Here is an 18,229-nt window from a genome sequence, read left to right as displayed (position 1 = left end):
GAGCTGCATTTTCGAGTACCTGCCAGTTTCCACTTGGGTATAACGAAGTATATTTACAATGAACATATAGTGACTTTAGAAATAAATATCATACTATTTTAGAAATCAAATTAAGATTTTTCACTGCACAAGTCCAAGACAGTGCTACTAACAACAAAACTTTAAAGTTTCTTTGAATTAATATATGGATTTAAAACCTTTATTTTAGTTTAAATTTTGAGATTTTACACAGGGAGTCTATGAAAAAGTCCGAGTAAAATGTAATCATTACCCAAGTGAAATTAGTATCATAACGCAATGTTTTGGACATGTTAAAATTATGATAGGGATATTGCATTAAACCACAATTTGAATTGACCAGCACTGTCCAAATTCCAATTGATGAGTGTTATTTATAGAAATTTATTTAATTAATTTAAAATAAAGGCTAAGTATTGTACGGAGATAAAAGCATTGAATAAACTAGCATTGACCAGTCATAAGTATATTGTCCAAAATGGAGCCTGACCAGGACACATTGCCAAGGACCAAAATTGAATTGACCAGTATTGACCGCCGGCCCGGTCAATACTCATATTGACCGGCTTTTTGCTAACATTGACAAAACATGAATAAAGGAAACAAAGTTCTTTTGGAATTATAGCAATTCATTTGACAGTTAACACAATGATCTTGGTCAGCATAATCGAAATGATTAGATAAATTTCAAAGTAAACTAAACCATGGTAGAGAAAATACCAAGGTACCCACTAAGGCTCAAAACCCGGGACCTCATGATCCATAAGCAGACACTCAAACCACATTGCTGAAGCATAATCATGGAAATGACCTATTAACCAACTGTCTTTACACTTCTCCACATTTTACTTTTCAGAGTTTACAGACTCACCAGAATGGCCATCAGGCCATGCTCACTGCATGAGTCTGTCAAATATCCTCATTGCCATTAAATTAAACCTGTGTAAGATAATACCAAGGGCCCCACTGTGGCTCGAACCCCCTACCTTGTGATCCGTAAGCAAACACCACGTCGCTAAGGGGATAACCCAATAGCAAGGCTGTTGGAGGTGGCCAGGCCTATAAACCTACTAAAACTGCTATTTAATGGGGAATAGTTTGTGATACTTGCAGAGAACTACAAGTTTGGATCTGTACATTATGTACATACTCTTGCAGTTGTTTTGGTTTTAAGGGTGTGCATAAGGTTTAAGAAGTACATTGGCAACCTGAACCTACTTAGTAAACCCCAGAAGATTCATCCTCCAAACACCCCACCACTCAATAAATAGACAGTAATTTTAAAATCATTTTATACAGCATCCAAAATTATCTGACTTTCATATTCATTGCTGTTATTAAACCATAGTGACTGGCAATTATTGATCATTTAGCTTTAATAAATGAGCCGCGCCATGAGAAAACCAACATAGTGGCTTTGCGACCAGCATTGATCCAGACCAGCCTGCGCATCTGCACAGTCTGTTCAGGATCCATGCTGTTCGCTAACAGTTTCTCTAATTGCAATAGACTTTGAAAGCGAACAGCATAGATCCTGACCAGACTGCGCGGATGCGCAGGCTGGTCTGGATTCATGCTGGTCGCAAACACACTATGTTGGTTTTCTCATGGCGCAGTTCAAATGTTACCAAAGTAAATTCATTGCCTTTACTACAAATGTATTATAGTATGTGCTTATCAATTAAATGGGTCTTTGATAATAATGTGTCTTTTTACTTGTAGTTTCTGCTTGTAAAATTAAGTTTGGTTCAGCTGTATTTCAAATAAATTCCTTTAAAGGGTTTGATTAATGCTTACTGTTTTTTCAGCATGCATTTTGTTTCATAACCAAGATTAATCAGCACATGTTACAGGAGTTGTGTAATGTGGCACATTTATTTAATTTGATCTTGTAATTGCTCATTGTGTAGCCACTGAAAGTGCAGAAAACATAATTGCCCTGATCTTACAGTCTGAAGTAGTTGAAAACTAAAGAAGTGTTTGTTATAATATATATAACATCAAGTGATTGGAAAAACTGATTTCATTTTAATATTATTAAAATGAAATCAGTTTTTCCAATCACTTGATGCTCATTAGATTTCATGTGCTATATTTGGTGTTCCTCAGTTTATTTATGTTTAAGAAGAAATGCTAGCAATGCGTGAATGCTGGAACAATTTAGATTCAAGTTTTAGGTTAAAACTAAATAATATTTGATTTTTATTTGCCTTCACAAATCAAAGGAGAAAGATTCAAGTACTTCCTGGTTTCATTGTCAACACTTTTTATCCTACAAGTTATTGTTACCTGTTAGGCGTAAAAAAAAAATTGTTTGTTTCCGGTATCCCGACCTACCCTAAATTTTTGGCCCGACCCTAAATATTTTTATGGCCTTGGAGAATATTTTTTTCAACTTTTTAACAAAAAGATGCAAAACTGCACTTTTTATGCTTTAAACATGGCCAGTGATGTTAGAAATAAATTTTCTGATGCTCTAAAGGCATAATCCCCTTATTTTTAATCATTTTTTGACAAAAAAAATAATTTCCGAAAAGTCTCTCTTAATAAAAAAAATGTCCAAAAAAAAATATTTTCCGACCTACCTACCCTAATTTTTTTGAGCATGTTACCAGAAACAAAGAATTTTTTTTTTTAGGCCTTAGTGCTTATGAGCATTCTAGTAGCAGTTTTTGATGACAATTTGATCTCATTTTTCAGGGACACAATATGGCCAATTTAAAAACTATAACAGCTAGTCAACATAGACATTTGGAAACCATCTGCAGTCATGCCAACAGGGCAGTTGTCTTCATTGATACAATATCTGCTGAACTTCTCCACTGGCAAGGGGGTCTGCTTAAACTTATCAATGCTGGAGCAACTGATGTTAAGGAGTTCTCTTCTTTTGAGGTGTGAATCACTCAATATTGTGTGCAAATGAATTAAAATAAATAAAGCTTTGAAAGAAAAACATATTTGCGCCGGCTCCATAGAGGATGTTGCGTTAACTTCTCTGAGGTTGTTCCAAAGGCTGTTTAGCAGAATTGTACACATTGTTGTAGACTGCTTAATGCATTTTGTCAGAGTTAACTGATTTTTTTAGCATTGAGCCATTCTTGCATTCTTATTTATTTTTATGTCTGTTGTTTCAAACAGTGTTTTCTAGACTTTATAACAGAAAAGGGCATGTATCTTGTAATTCCATTACTTCTTATTACCACTTTGATAGATTTTTATTGAACATTGTCAGTAGTATTCTCATATCAGTCGAAAGGTTTGCATTTCTTTCTTCAATAATTGCTGAGTCCAGTTTCCTGTCATATATATTTTGTTTTAACAGAGTGGTTCAGAGGATCAGAAAAAAGGTGTGTTCATAGTCAGCAGCTTACTGGAAGGTGTGACAAGACAAATTTTGCAAGATATAATACAAGAGAGCAACTTCCAGGTGAGATTTGTGAAAACATGAGGCCGTAAAAATGGTTTATACCTGAAATTTCTGATTTGCTCACCTTTTATGTGGGCCAATATTTTTTTTTTTAAAGGGTCCTACTTCATTGCAAAGACCAACTTTTTCCAGTAATCAATTGTCTCTTAACAATGCCATACCCAACACAACTGCAGTCTTCAAATGACAAGTATCAAAGAGAAATTAGAAATTTGAGTATCCTGCTAATTTTGCTGATTGGTTTTTGACTGCTACCGGTATGTCATTTTTGAGCCAAGGAAATTAGGACCACAGGAATTTTGTGCATCCCTTTCACTACAGTTAAACCTGTGTTAAGCAGCAAGTCGAGGGGAGTATCCCAGTCTTGCTGCTTAAGACAGGTTGGAATTTGAACCAGGAAGTTAGCTGACTGACTGCTTAAGGTAGCGGACCCAAAATGACGCTCGACAATTTCCGTGTGATTACGTATTCTTGTTAGATAAGTCGGAATTCTTTGGACATAAAGTAGCTCAGCACGCATATAACTTTTCCGTAAAAGAACTGAAAATGCAGAAATCGCATACGGGAAATATGTAATTTGCTGATAGTCATTACGGGTCCACTACTTTAAGACAAGAGGTTGCATAATACAGGCGGCTGCTAAGGCATGTTCAACTGTAGATACCTAGGTTTTATTAGAAAAATGCCATCAATCTTTTTTTTTTTCAAGTTTAATTTTGATTACTTTCAGTATGTTGTGGTTATAACAAGTGAGAGTGCTGCTGTACATATATTCAGTAGATCAGGTGTTGTTGAGGAAGACTCACACTTCTTTGATCAAGTGGAAGAAAGACTTCTAGAATGGATGGGAAATATGGTATACTTAAATATGTCTTTGTCTTTACCACCATTCCTGCACATTGAAAGGTTACAGTAAGTTCTCTTTCAAATGATTTCCTAGACTTGTATTTATTTATCATTATTTCCAAATACTCACCTGTTTTAAGATAATATAAGAGGGAAGTGGTCTGTGGCAGTGTGGTTTTCATCAATTAATTTACATCAGTATGGATGTGAATAGATTAGCCGTCACTGTTTCTGCATATTTGATAAATACTCTACTTTTTCAGGCAGTCTTAATCAAACTTAGTAAGAAAATATAATTATGTTTATTTTACAGAACTTCACTGCAGAGGTGTTTCATATTCCATTCTGTTCTGTCAGTTTGGGTAACTCTGTATTTCTGACACCAGGATACACCAAGTTGTTTCCCTTGGTTGGCTCAGACCTTCACCAGATTGAACTTCAATACAACAGTAAGCATGGAAAGGTAAGAGTTGTTGTTATAAAAGTTTGTAGGAAGCTTAACTGTTAGCCTGCCGGCGGCAAGTGATTCTGCCTTTGCAACCAGTGCAGACCAAGATCAGCCTGCACATCTGTGCAGTCTGATCATGGTCTGCACTGTTCGCTATGCAGTCAGTATCTTTTTGGTAAGCACCCCTTTTAACAGTTAATGGTACTGTCCAAATTGAAAGATGGACCAGTCCATTATAGAAATTTAGCAGGGTAAGGGTTAAAAAGATTTCTGATAAGAGTTTTATTCTACATAGACTTTTCATTATTTCCATTTGAAAATTGTTGTTTAAATATTGTATATCAATTTACTTTCAGTCAGAGATGAAAGACTTTGGGAGTTTAAAAGATGTTGATTTTGCTTCATTGCCAAAGGATTTACAAATGTTTTACAAGGTAAGAAATAGAATTTTTTCAACAGACACTAATTACTCTTGGACTGTTACTTAAGTTGTTGTCGAATATTTTTGTTTGTTGGGATCAAATCTGTATGACTGTGTACAGTATAGCAGCAATATAGCAACCTGTAATATAACATTACCTCAGTGTAAAAAGTGAATAATTGTATTGATTTAAAAAAGCAGTTTTTGAATTGAAGCCATGAATTAAGTTAGCTTTGTACAGTGTTTTTAGTACTATTAACCTTTAGCCTGCTAAATTTTTAAAATGGACTGGTCTATCATTCAACTTGGGCAGTACCATTTAACATTTGAAGGGGTTTTTACTGAAAATTTACTTACTGAATAACGAACCGTGCAGTCCAAGATCAGACTGCATGGACATGCAGGCTGATCTTGGTCTGCACTGGTTGCAGAGGCAGAATCACTTGCTGCCAGCAGGCTAAAGGTTAAGTATTATGAGGGATTTAACAACAGGTTTTACAAGAGGTGTGTGGGAACTTCTCTTTTTAATTTTTTTGTAAAAGAGTAAAGAGTTACTTTGCATAATTTCTATGAAATTGGGTAAAATAATTGAATCCTTTGAAAATCTTTGTAGAAAATGTAACAGTTTTATTATGTACAAGCCTGTATTGAAGTATGCTTCTTGTATTCACATCATATATACTATCCATTGTTTTATATATTTCAGTGTTTTGTGTCAAGTGTCGATTCGCTGTTAACAGACCTTGGTGTAAAAGAGGACATTTATTCTGTTGGATATACAAGTGCCATTCTAGCAACAGAGCTAGAGGCTTACCCTCCCGCTAAAACTAGGAGAAAAGTAAGACCTGCATACTGAATAATCATATATTTTTGCATCGTAAAAATTTTGCAAATGTCAGATGGTTTATAATAATTGCTAGTTTATCATCAGGTGATTAGATCAAGCTGTCATAAAAACTTTTATGATGTCAGTGCTTACTGATAAAATGTTTTATTTGCTTTGTCAGGGTTTGAGAAATTGTCTCAAACTAAATGTTTTCTTGTTTGATTATAACACTGATTATGAGTAACTGTGCAAAATGACAGTGGTCTGTGCAATGCAGGCACATAGAAATATATCATTTCACTTTCAAAGTAGCACTTTGCTTTAACTTTTGGCATGATTTTAATTTTCCGAACATTTCAAATTAAAAAATCGCGGACATTTCCATGTTGCCAGATTAACCATTTATACAGAAGATTATATGAAATGCTTATTTATAGCATGATTCTGAGGAATTTAAGGGACATGTGTTACATATTTTGGACATCAAAATTCGGCTGCTATTGAAAACTTTGAATTTTGATATTGTTTAATTTGTAAAGTGATGATGACCTTTTACCTTAATTGTTATAATCAGAAATTTTCTTAAGGGATTGTTTGCATTTTTGTGAAAGTAAATATTAATGAAAGGGATTTTATTTATATAATTAACCTTGTTTCACAAGGTGACCATGTATCCCAATTGTTCTACCTCGCAAACAAAATTTAATGCCAGTTTTGAATATAGTCAGCCTGTATGCCTTTGCAGAAGTATAATGGGAGGCCTAGAGAACAGTTTATAGTAAATATTGTTTATTTTAGGCTTTAACAGACAGAGCTTCAGTGGTGTTTATAGATCGTACACTAGATTTAGGCTCAGTGACCTCACACAATACAGAGTGTCTATTGGACAGAATACAGCAGGTGTTGCCAAGGTTACCAGGTCACATGATTGATGTCAAGGTCAACATGTCACCCTTGTGTAAAGTTCACAGGTACTTAGTATGCCTTTAATTTCTTAGCCTGCTAACTGTTGTAAATTAAGTTACAGCAAATTTCTAGCTACATTAGTTTCATAATTTTAATAAAATTTCCTTTTTACCTACTTTTTAGATAGACAGGTAAAAACAAAATAATGTTTTTAAAGTCATAAAGGCAGTATTCAAGTGAAATATGTTCAGATTTAATGCTGCTGCCATCATTTTCTTTCAGTGAATTTATCAACATTTAAATATCAGTATGGTTACTTTGCATTCCATATTTTGAAAAATACCTCAAAAGTCTTTCATCCTTCGCTTCATTTGGTGAAGTTTTGAGCAACTTTTTTAGAACAGGTTACTTGTTTAATTTAGATTTGACATTGTTTTTCAACAGTATTTCAGTTATGTAACAGCAGTTATTTAAACCTAACCAGTGTTCCTGCATTCTGTACCAGTACTAACTTGTTCTCTGCATGTAACTGACAACTTCCCCCACATGTATCAGAGGACAAATAAGGTCTTCTGTCAGATTGTTGTCGAGAACATTCACCTGACTGGAAGATCAAACAAATGTGACTGCTATATTAATTCATAGCCATGTGCCATGTATTATACCTACTGGGCTTACCTGACAGCTTTTTGACATTTTAATATGTGGCCATCTACATGGCTTAGATTTTTCCCCTTGTCACCATTTTTTGGGCAGTCCTCATATAACCTCTTCAGTAGATTAGAGTTTCTCAAATTGCTTTGAACTTCTTTTCTCTGATAAGAATGCTTTCTTTTATTGGTGTTGCCATTGTAATGTTGACATTTGTATGTGAGTATTACAAGTGTCTTTACAATTTTCGAGGAGGAGCTGATTATCTTAACTATCTGTATTACTTATGTAGTATTTGGTCTCTAAAAGTGCTGATATTTATGTCATGGGAGACAAATTTTACAAAATCTGGTACTTTCAAATGTGTAGAAACATTAGATTAAATGATTCTTGTACAAAATTGAAATAAAGTGGAAATATTGTGTAAACCATTACAAATAATAGTACAATATTTTGTTATTGAAATGAAAACAAAATGAAAATACGCTTGTTTTTTAGCTCACCTGTCACAAATTGACAAGGTGAGCTTTTGTGATCGCGTAGCGTCCGTTGTCCATCCGTGCGTAAACTTTTGCTTGTGACCACTCTAGAGGTCACATTTTTCATGGGGTCATTATGAAAATTAGTCAGAATGTTCACCTTGATGTTATCTAGGTCAAGTTCGAAACTGGGTCACATGCGGTCAAAAACTAGATCAGTAGGTCTAAAAATAGAAAAACCTTGTGACCTCTCTAAAGCCCATATTTTTCACAAGATCTTCATGAAAATTGGTCAAACTGTTCACCTTGATGATGTCTAGGTCAAGTTCGAAACTGGGTCACGTGCCATCAAAAACTAGGTCAGTAGGTCAAATAATAGAAAAACCTTGTGACCTCTCTAGAGGCCATATTTTTCATGAGATCTATATGAAAATTGGTCTGAATGTTCATCTTGATAATATCTAGGCCAAGTTCGAAACTGGGTCATGTGCGGTCCAAAACTAGGTCAGTAGGTCTAAAAATAGAAAAACGTGACCTCTCTAGAGGCTATACTTATGAATGGATCTTCATAAAAATTGGTCAGAATGTTCAACTTGATGATATCTAGGTCTATTTCGAAACTGGGTCAACTGCGGTCAAAAACTAGGTCAGTAGGTCTAAAAATAGAAAAACCTTGTGACCTCTCTAGAGGCCATACTTTTAAATGGATCTTCATAAAAATTGGTCAGAATGTTCACCTTGATGATATCTAGGTCGAGTTCGAAACTGGGTCACGTGCCGTCAGTAACTAGGTCAGTAGGTCAAATAATAAAATAACCTTGTCACCTCTCTAGAGGCCATATTTTTCATGGGATCTGTATGAAGATTGGTCTGAATGTTCATCTTGATGATATCTAGTTCAGATTCGAAACTGGGTCATCTGTGGTCAAAAACTAGGTCAGTAGGTCTAAAAAAAGAAAAACCTTGTGACCTCTCTAGAGGCCATACTTTCGAATGGATCTTCATGAAAATTGGTCAGAATGTTCATCTCGATGATATCTAGATCAAATTGGAAACTGGGTCACATGCCTTCAATAACTAGGTCAGTAGGTCAAATAATAAAAAACCTTGTGACCTCTCTAGAGCCATATTTTTCATGGGATCTGTATGAAAGTTGGTCTGAATGTTCATCTTGATGATATCTAGATCAAATAAGGAACTGGGTCAACTGTGGTCAAAGACTAGGTCAGTAGGTCTAAAAATAGAAAAACCTGGTGACCTCTCTAGAGGCCATACTTTCGATTGGGTCTTCATGAAAATTGGTCAGAATGTTCACCCTGGTTATATCTATTTCAAGTTCGAAACTGGGTCACGTGCCATCAATAACTAGGTCAGTAGGTCAAATAATAAAAAACCTTGTGACCTCTCTAGAGGCCATATTTTTCATGGGATCTGTATGAAAGTTTATCTGAATGTTCATCTTGATGATATCTAGGTCAGGTTCAAAACTGGGTCACATGAGCTCAAAAACTAGGTCACTATGTCAAATAATAGAAAATACGACGTCATACGCAGTTCAAAACTGGGTCATGTGGGGACAGGTGAGCGATTCAGGACCATCATGGTCCTCTTGTTTCCTTTAGAGAGTCAGGAGGGGACACTATTTCACCAGGATGCCTAGCAACCCAGTCTGGTTCTCAGTCTCATTTACAGACACTGATCACAGGAAAAAACAAGGTAAACTGTTGAATCTTTAATATCTGGTTGCTAGGAAACATAGTCTGCTTCTCAGTCAGATTTAGAGACACTGATCTCAGGAAAAACAAGATAAAATGATAAGTAAGGATGTGGTTGTTAGCAATATTAACCCGTTTATCTGTGAAGTAATATTGGCAACAGGCAATAAGCAATTTAGTCAGGTTACTGAGATACATCTGAATACTGTGAAATCAGTGTCATTAATATTCGTGGGGGACTAATTTTCGTGGATTTCGTGGTTCAAGTAATCCACCAAATTTAATCCCAACGAACAAGTAAAATTCCCGTTCATTTTTTATTCAAAAGTTGAAATCCACGAATTCATATCCCCACGAAATTACCGTTTTGACCAAAACCATGAAATTTCATGCCCATGAAATTAAATGATTTCACAGTATGTGCTATTGCCAAACCAATCTTTTCAGTAATTATAGTGTAACCAAACCATGTGTTTGGTTGGAACAAGCCCTGAATATTAAAGTCCTGGGTGTGAGGTTATAAAACCTTGTTTTGAGACCAGTGTCAAAATGCAGCTTTGTCATTTTAGCTCAAAATCGGCCAGTTAGATGCTGAAGTTGTGACACTTGTTTACAATTTAAATTTTATAGCCTTGAACCCTAAAATCTTGCCTTTGTGTAGGTTCTTCTCTTGATCTGTTTCTGTTTTCATAAATAAGCAAGTGCTTAGTCTATTTACATGTATTTATTTGTCGTGTGAAGCATGCATGCAATAACTGCCACAGTAGCTCAGTAGTGTCTGCTTTTGATGACAGAAATGTCTCTTGTTATACCTGTTTGAGCTGTGAAAGTCTGCTGAGCAATATAGGACCATAATGGCCCTCTTGTTTAAATGTTATTTTTTATTGTAAATTATTTCCTGTTATAATATATCTAGGAAGCATTAATGGAAGTGAACAGACAGTTAATTGAGGCCGCCTCAGCATGTGGTCTACCAATTAGTCTGACAGGAAAACCCACACGCATCTCTGCTGAGCAGCTGAACTCAACACTTACCCTGTTCAGGTAAGAAATAAATCTGAATAAATTTTACCCTTAAAGCAGTGTTTATGTGTACTATCATTTTGAGTGCAGCTTGATGTAATGACTTTTCATGAACAGATAGTGCACTTTATTTAAATGATATTTTTCACATCTCAGTGTTAGTACTTTTTACATCAAGAAAATCATGCCAAATACTCACAAGCAATTTCATATATGTGTAACAGCCATTTCTTATTAAGACTTCTACTTATTTCAGTTAAAGAAAGTTTTCTTACTGTGTTTACTTATTTGTGGCATTTTAAACCTACCACAAGGTACTGTTTATACACACAAACATGTCTATTTTATGCTAACTTAGATACTGTATCTTTAAACATTGGGGCCTCAGTGGCAGAATGGTTAAGGTCACTGACTAAGAATCACTTGCCCCTCACCGATGTGGGTTTGAGCCTCACTTGGGGTGTTGAATTCTTCATGCGAGGAAGCCATCCAGCTGGCTTACAGAAGGTCAGTGGTTCTACCCAGCAAACCGCCCGTTATGAAATAATGCATAGAGGGGTGCCTGGGCCTTTCACCTACCATCAGTTGGAAAGTCGCCATATGACCTATGAATGGGTTGGTGCAACATAAAACCCAACAAAAAACAATTTTTTTTAAAAATATTTGTTCCAGAGGAAGGTATAAGGAGATATCCAAACATCTTGATTGGTTACAAGTTTCTATGGCAACTTATCAGACTTTGAGTAATCCCACAATGCATCACTGTGATGACATGATCAGTGTTGAGAAAGGCTTGCTGCAGTCTCTGGCTGATCCAGATGGTCCAGGAGCTTTATCACAAGCCTTACAGATGCTACAGAGAAAAACTGAAGATAAATGGTATCTTAATTTGAGCCGTGCCATGGGAAAACCAACATAGTGGGTGTGCGACCAGCATGGATCCAGACCAGCCTGCGCATCCGCGCAGTCTGGTCAGGATCCATGCTGTTCGCTAACAGTTTCTCTAATTGCAGTAGGCTTTAAAAGCGAACAGCATGGATCCTGACCAGACTGCGCGGATGCGCAGGCTGGTCTGGATCCATGCTGGTCGCAAACCCACTATGTTGGTTTTCCCATGGCACGGCTCATTTCTGTGTTATCAAAAACATTCCAAAAGCTGTAATCATATTTCAGTTTTCCCCTCTCTCTACCAATTGCTAGGAGACAAGGTGAAAAACAACTCTTTCAACATCAGTTTCCTAGGATTCTTATGTGCCACATATTTATCGTTTAAAACGGAACATCTCATTGATATTTCAGATTTTGCTGATTGATATATGTTTTTTCTGCTTTAATTGTTTTACTGGATTTCTTTCCATTTTTACTGCTTTTATAAATATATATTGCACATGCAGTGGCTGAAAAGTAAAGAATTGATTGATTAGAAGGTTGTCATAAATCTTCAAACAAGATAACTAAAAACTAGTTTATGTGGGCAGAATTGGCCTATGTACACCTATCTGAACCCTCCTGAAATTTTATTCATTGATTATTGTAAGTTTGTGTATTGAACAGGACATACAGTGTAGATGACATGTTGTGTATTCTGGTATATGTGTACTCACTGGGAGGTACAAGTTTACTATCGCAGATAGATGAAGAAACAGCTTTACAGGTGTGCCTCTTACTATATACTTTCAATGTAGGACTGCCATCCTGCTCAGTTTTACCAAGGTGGGCAGCCACCTGACCCACCTTTGTTTTTGATAGATAGTCTTAAAAATTAAAATAATTAATATTAACATAAATTGGAGGGAAAAAAACAGTTTCTAAGGTTTTAATTATCCATTTTTAAATGGAATAAATTAAATATTGGGATATATTTGAAAACTTTAAGAGTCAGATGGGGGTGGGGGATTGTCTGCTGTGGTTAGATTTAGTACAGGAAATTTTGTTCATATTAATACCTATAGTGTGGATTGGGTAAATTTACAAATGTTCTATTTTTGGCTGTGAATTGAGTGATACCCTAATTCATAAACACAAAGTTATGATTGGTAAAGCAAGTAATAATTCACATGTTTTAATTATTTTATTATGTAGATTAATTATCATGCTTCTTTTAGGAAATGTTGTTAGACAGAATTTTTGAAGAAAAGTCTGAACTGCCACCACTGATCAGATCTATAGGTAAATTATTATTTTTATTTAGTATATTTATTTGTTCTGTCAGGCCTAAGAGCTACAAAATTAAATAGATTCACAACTTGAAAGGCATATGTAGAGCAGATCTCGCCAACATCACATGGGATCTTGTTTTACCAGTGTATGAAACAGACAACAGAAGGATAAAAATTTGCGTCATGAAAAATATTCTAAAATGTTAATGGTGTTTTTTTTAATGCTGTTAGTATTTTTGTATGAGGAGGAAACGAATTTATGATTGGAAATCTGAGAAATCAACAGTGGTCATTTGAAAACAAGAGCTGTCTCCATAGGATGACACATGCCCCCGATGGCACTTTGAATGAATAGTTATGGCCGATGTTAGAGTTTAGGACCTTTGACCTACGGAGCTGGGTCTTGCGCGCGACACGTTGTCTTACTGTGTCACACATTCATGCGTAGTTATTTTAAAATCCATGCATGAATGACAAAGATATGGACCGGACACGCCCATCAATGCACTATCATGAAAAATGACCTTTAACGTCTAAGTGTGACCTTGACCTTTAAGCTACGGACCTGGGTCTTGTGCACGACACGTCGTCTTACTGTGGTACACATTCATGCCAAGTTATTTGAAAATCCATCCATGGATGACAAAGATATGGACCGGACACGCCCATCAATGCACTATCCTTTAACGTCTAAGTATGACCTTGACCTTAGAGCTATGGACCTGGGTCTTGCGCGTGACACGTCGTCTTACTGTGGTACACATTCATGCCAAGTTATTTGAAAATCCATCCATGGATGACAAAGATATGGACCGGACACGCCCATCAATGCACTATCCTTTAATGTCTAAGTGTGACCTTGACCTTTGAGCTACGGACCTGGGTCTTGCGCGCGACACGTCGTCTTACTTTGGTTCACATTCATGCCAAATTATTTGAAAATCCATCCATCGATGACAAAGATATGGACCGGACACGAAAATTGCGGACAGACTGACAGACTGACAGACCGATGGACCGACAGACGGTTCAAAAACTATATGCCTCCCTTCGGGGGCATAAAAAAATGGACCCGATTAGGTTTATTACTTGCCAGCCGAATTTCCAGTGTAATACTTTAATATGCTTCTGTTGATTTGATCACAAGTGATCAAGGCAGCAAATGCTTCAATAAGATAACGCTGGTTAACGGTGATACGTGCTTATGGGAGATTATCTCCAGTTGTGATTCTATGTATCAATACTTCATTGATCAGGCTTAAAATCACACCAGTATCTGGTTTTAATTATTTGCAGAAGCAAGGACATGAAAACTTTCACTTGTATTATTGCAAAGCAAAGAAAAAAAGTAATTTTCATAACATTTGCTGCAGACCTGCCCGAGTTTCTGTCAGGAATGGCATAATCTTACTTCAACATCAGTTACATTTGTGACTTAGTCTGTTTATAGAGGGATGACACTGTCTCTGTTTTGAGGGATGATACAAGTGTATATATTGAGGTATCACATAGTCTATATATTTAGGGATAACTCAGTCTATGTATTGAGGGATAACACAGTCTATATATTGAGGTATCACATAGTCTGTGTATTTAAGGATAACACAGTCTGTGTTGAGGGATGACACAGTCTGTGTATTGAGGGATGATAAGTCTATGTTGAGGGATGACCCAGTCTATGTATTGAGGGATGACACAGTCTATATATTGAGGGATGACAAGTCTATGTATTGAGGGATGACAAGTCTATGTTGAGGGATGACACAGTCTATGTATTGAGGGATGACCCAGTCTATGTATTGAGGGATGACACAGTCTATGTATTGAGGGATGACCCAGTCTGTGTATTGAGGGATGACCCAGTCTGTGTATTGAGGAATGACCCAGTCTATGTATTGAGGGATGACACAGTCTATGTATTGAGGGATGACCCAGTCTATGTATTGAGGGATGACCCAGTCTATGTATTGAGGGATGACACAGTCTATGTTTTGAGGGATGACCCAGTCTATGTATTGAGGGATGACAAGTCTGTGTATTGAAGGATGACCCAGTCTATGTATTGAGGGCTATTACTCTGTAGTTTTCTGTGTTTCAGTGGGTGAAGTTATCACAGACAGATCTATAGTCTCAGATATCTTGGAAGATTTATGGGAAAAACTATCAGCCATTGCTGTGTCAAGGGAGCACCTCAGCCAATTTAAGTTAGTATACACTTATTTTTAGCTCGACTATACAAAGTATGGAGAGCTATCCTACTCCACCTGGTGTCGGCGTCCTTCCGCGTTCACACTTTGGTTAAAGTTTTGATGCACTTTCTCTTTATCTTTGTCATTACTTGATGTAATTACTTCAAACTTAAAATAGTTGTTCCTCATCATCACCATCATATGGCACAAGGGTCATAACTCTGGCACCAATATTTCATGAATTATCCACCTTTTAGTTTTGGTGCACTTTCACTTTATCTCAGTTATTACTAAATGAATTTGATTCATACTTAAAAGTAGTTGTTCAACATCATCACCCACATCATATGGCACAAGGGTCATAACTCTGGCACCAATATTTTATGAATTATCCACCCTTTTTACTTACAATTTCAGTTAAAGTTTTGGTGCACTTTCACTTGATATCAGTTATTACTAAATGGATTTGAGTCAGACTAAAAATAGTTGTTTAACATCATCACTCACATCATATGACACAAGGGCCATACCTCTTGCACGATTATTCCATGAATTATTCCCCCTTTTACATACAATTTCAGGTTAAAGCTTTGATGCACTTTCACTCTAACTCAGTTATTACTGAATGGATTTGATTCAAACTTAAAATAGTTGTTCTGCCTTATCACCCACATCATATGACACAAGGTCCATAACTCTGGCACCAATTTTTCATGAATTATACCCCTTTTACTTAGAGTTAAAGGTTAATTTTGCATTTTCACTATATCTCAAGTTATTACAAAATGGATTTGATTCAACATGACACAAGGTGCATCACCATTCCACCAATATTTCATGAATTATGCCCCCTTTTTGCTAAGAGTTATACTTATTATTTAATGTTTTGATACACTTTATCCTTAATTTTCTTATTACTTAATACTTTTGGCACAGACTCAAGCTGTTATCCAATATTTCATCCATGTTGGAGTCATTAAACACCCAAGTGACAGCTCCAGCTTTGTCAAATGTGCCCAGTTTCACTATCCAGCATAGAAATAGTCGAGCGCACTGTGTCCTGTGACAGCTCTTGTTCAATATTCCTGTGTAAAACTATAACACAAGTCTTAGACTTTAAGGGAATCAAATTTAAAAATGGTCAATTATTTTTTTCATCATTATAACAACCTGTTCAGTTATAATGTGCTGATTTATTAGTGTTTAGGAAACATGAATAATTTTATGGATCACGGTATGATCATGAACAAAATATTATTGATGAATTCTGACATAACATAGACTAAGTTACCTAGAAATTTCTTTTTAAGAATGGCCATTCAGATTAATTAATGTGCATGTAAAATTTTTATCAGGAAAACTTTACTAGGCGTGGGTGTCACGTTAAAAGTCAGAAATTCTTTTGGTCCAAAATCTTTAAAGGTAACCATTTGGACTAAAATTAGTCGTCTGTGATAAACCTGGATTAAAATTCAGAAAGTTTGATAAACTGAAATATCTTTAGGCAATTCCCTTTGAGAGGAAAATATGAAAATAATTAAGCAGAAAACATAATCATTGTAATAACAGCATTCTGCCTTTAGTTCATACAATTAAGTTCTAAATTCTAATTTTAGAAGTGTCATTGACCCTGGCTCAGCTGTTAGTCCAGCTTCCCAGAATTCCCTCCTGAAACAACTTGTAGCTGCCATTTTGGATCCAGACAAACAGGAACTGGTTGATATCGAATTCAAATCTTCAGGACTAAGAGATAAATTGAAATCTGGCTTTGGGTAAGTAACTGATTTTCATAATATCATGCAGAAACCATAATAATCACAAAGTATCGCTACATTGTATACTAGCTTGGACTATAGAGTCAGTAATTCAGTTACATATCACAAAAAAAATAAGATGGCTGTTCTAGAAAGAATGAAAAACAGGTATCCTACAATCCTCAAGATTTTGGTAGGCAATTGCTTTGTGGATGATTTCAGTATTTTGGTGTCTAAGGGGGTGTTCCTGTTAGAGTAAGTTTTTTGTATTGTTTCCTTTAGCATTTTACACATACATTTAGGTTCTGTCTTAGTTGTTATACTCCATTTCATATACTTTCAGATTATTTCGAGGTGTTTCTAAACCACGCCCTAGTGATCATCCTTTGATGATACTCTTCGTGATTGGAGGTGTAAATTGTACAGAGGTGAAACAAATAAAAGACCTTGTAAATCAATACAAACCTGGTACCCAGGTTGTGGTGGGAAGTACAAGACTTTTGACACCGCATGAAACTGTGAAGTCATTGTTGTGTCAAAATAACATCAACCCTTTGGAAGTCACTTAAAGAAACGTTAGAAAGTGAATTGACAAAATATTTATGTTCATTATATTATGATAATATATAATAATAAAGGGTGACTCTCGTGCAATTTCAGAAGTGTTGTTTCAGCTCATGTTTTACTGAGCAGTTGTTCACTTAACACTGTTTAGGTGGAGCAATACTGTGAACTCATCAGTGGATTTTTAACAGACTATGAAATGAATGGGAATTTTACTTGTTAGTTGGGATTTTATTACCAGTATGCAGACTGACTCAATCATGAAATCCACAAAAATTTGTCCCCCTGGAATATTAATGATTTTGCAGTACCATTGTAATGGACGGAAAGGCTTCTAAATCTTCTAATTATGTTATTTCAAAAGAAGTGTGATGTGTGTAAAAATATGTCTTCTTTCAGACTGTTTTTTCAAGAAATTATGATTTAGGTTTGGAAATTGCATTTTTTTCATTCAATTCTTGATCAGTTCTACTAAAGAAATAAATTTGAGTGACATTTAGACTGTAGAGATCCACTTTCTCTTATTACCTGGTACTGTGAAATAACTCATATTCTGGGTGGACTTATTTTTGTGAATTTCATGGTTGGGTCAAGCCACATGAACAAGTTATGTTCTTGTCATTTCCTCTCCACATTAAATTGAAATCCATGAATTCACATCACCCACAAAATAGCCAGTTTGGCTAAAACCATGAAAATTTCATTCCCACAAAATTAAATGATTTTACTGTATTCTAACAACATATTACTTTAAATTCCAAAAACAGAATTTCAAAACATTTTACCAGATTAGATATTGGAAA

The 18,229-nt window shown here is 35.7% G+C and overlaps 1 protein-coding gene across 3 annotated transcripts in view; it reads left to right on the top strand.

Annotated features, from left to right (window-relative positions):
* The window catches only part of LOC123555100 (sec1 family domain-containing protein 2-like), a 30,945-nt gene extending 13,429 nt beyond the window's left edge, over positions 1–17,516 (top strand). For all 3 annotated transcript variants that reach the window (XM_053525018.1, XM_053525019.1, XM_053525020.1), the window contains exons 2-16: positions 2,719–2,910; positions 3,341–3,445; positions 4,176–4,301; positions 4,605–4,754; positions 5,096–5,173; positions 5,867–5,998; positions 6,785–6,957; positions 9,645–9,738; positions 10,654–10,781; positions 11,433–11,639; positions 12,315–12,414; positions 12,866–12,929; positions 15,018–15,123; positions 16,725–16,880; positions 17,206–17,516. In XM_053525018.1, the coding sequence (XP_053380993.1) occupies positions 2,719–2,910; positions 3,341–3,445; positions 4,176–4,301; positions 4,605–4,754; positions 5,096–5,173; positions 5,867–5,998; positions 6,785–6,957; positions 9,645–9,738; positions 10,654–10,781; positions 11,433–11,639; positions 12,315–12,414; positions 12,866–12,929; positions 15,018–15,123; positions 16,725–16,880; positions 17,206–17,431 (2,037 nt within the window). In that variant the 3' untranslated portion in view covers positions 17,432–17,516. The remainder of the gene's footprint in view (positions 1–2,718; positions 2,911–3,340; positions 3,446–4,175; positions 4,302–4,604; positions 4,755–5,095; positions 5,174–5,866; positions 5,999–6,784; positions 6,958–9,644; positions 9,739–10,653; positions 10,782–11,432; positions 11,640–12,314; positions 12,415–12,865; positions 12,930–15,017; positions 15,124–16,724; positions 16,881–17,205) is intronic.
* Positions 17,517–18,229: the final 713 nt, after the last annotated feature.

Source organism: Mercenaria mercenaria, chromosome 15 (genome assembly GCF_021730395.1).
Source record: "Mercenaria mercenaria strain notata chromosome 15, MADL_Memer_1, whole genome shotgun sequence".
Classification (NCBI taxonomy): Eukaryota; Metazoa; Mollusca; class Bivalvia; order Venerida; family Veneridae; genus Mercenaria; species Mercenaria mercenaria.
The sequence above is the reverse complement of the archived record's forward strand: the minus strand, read 5'-3'. Positions and strand labels throughout refer to the sequence as shown.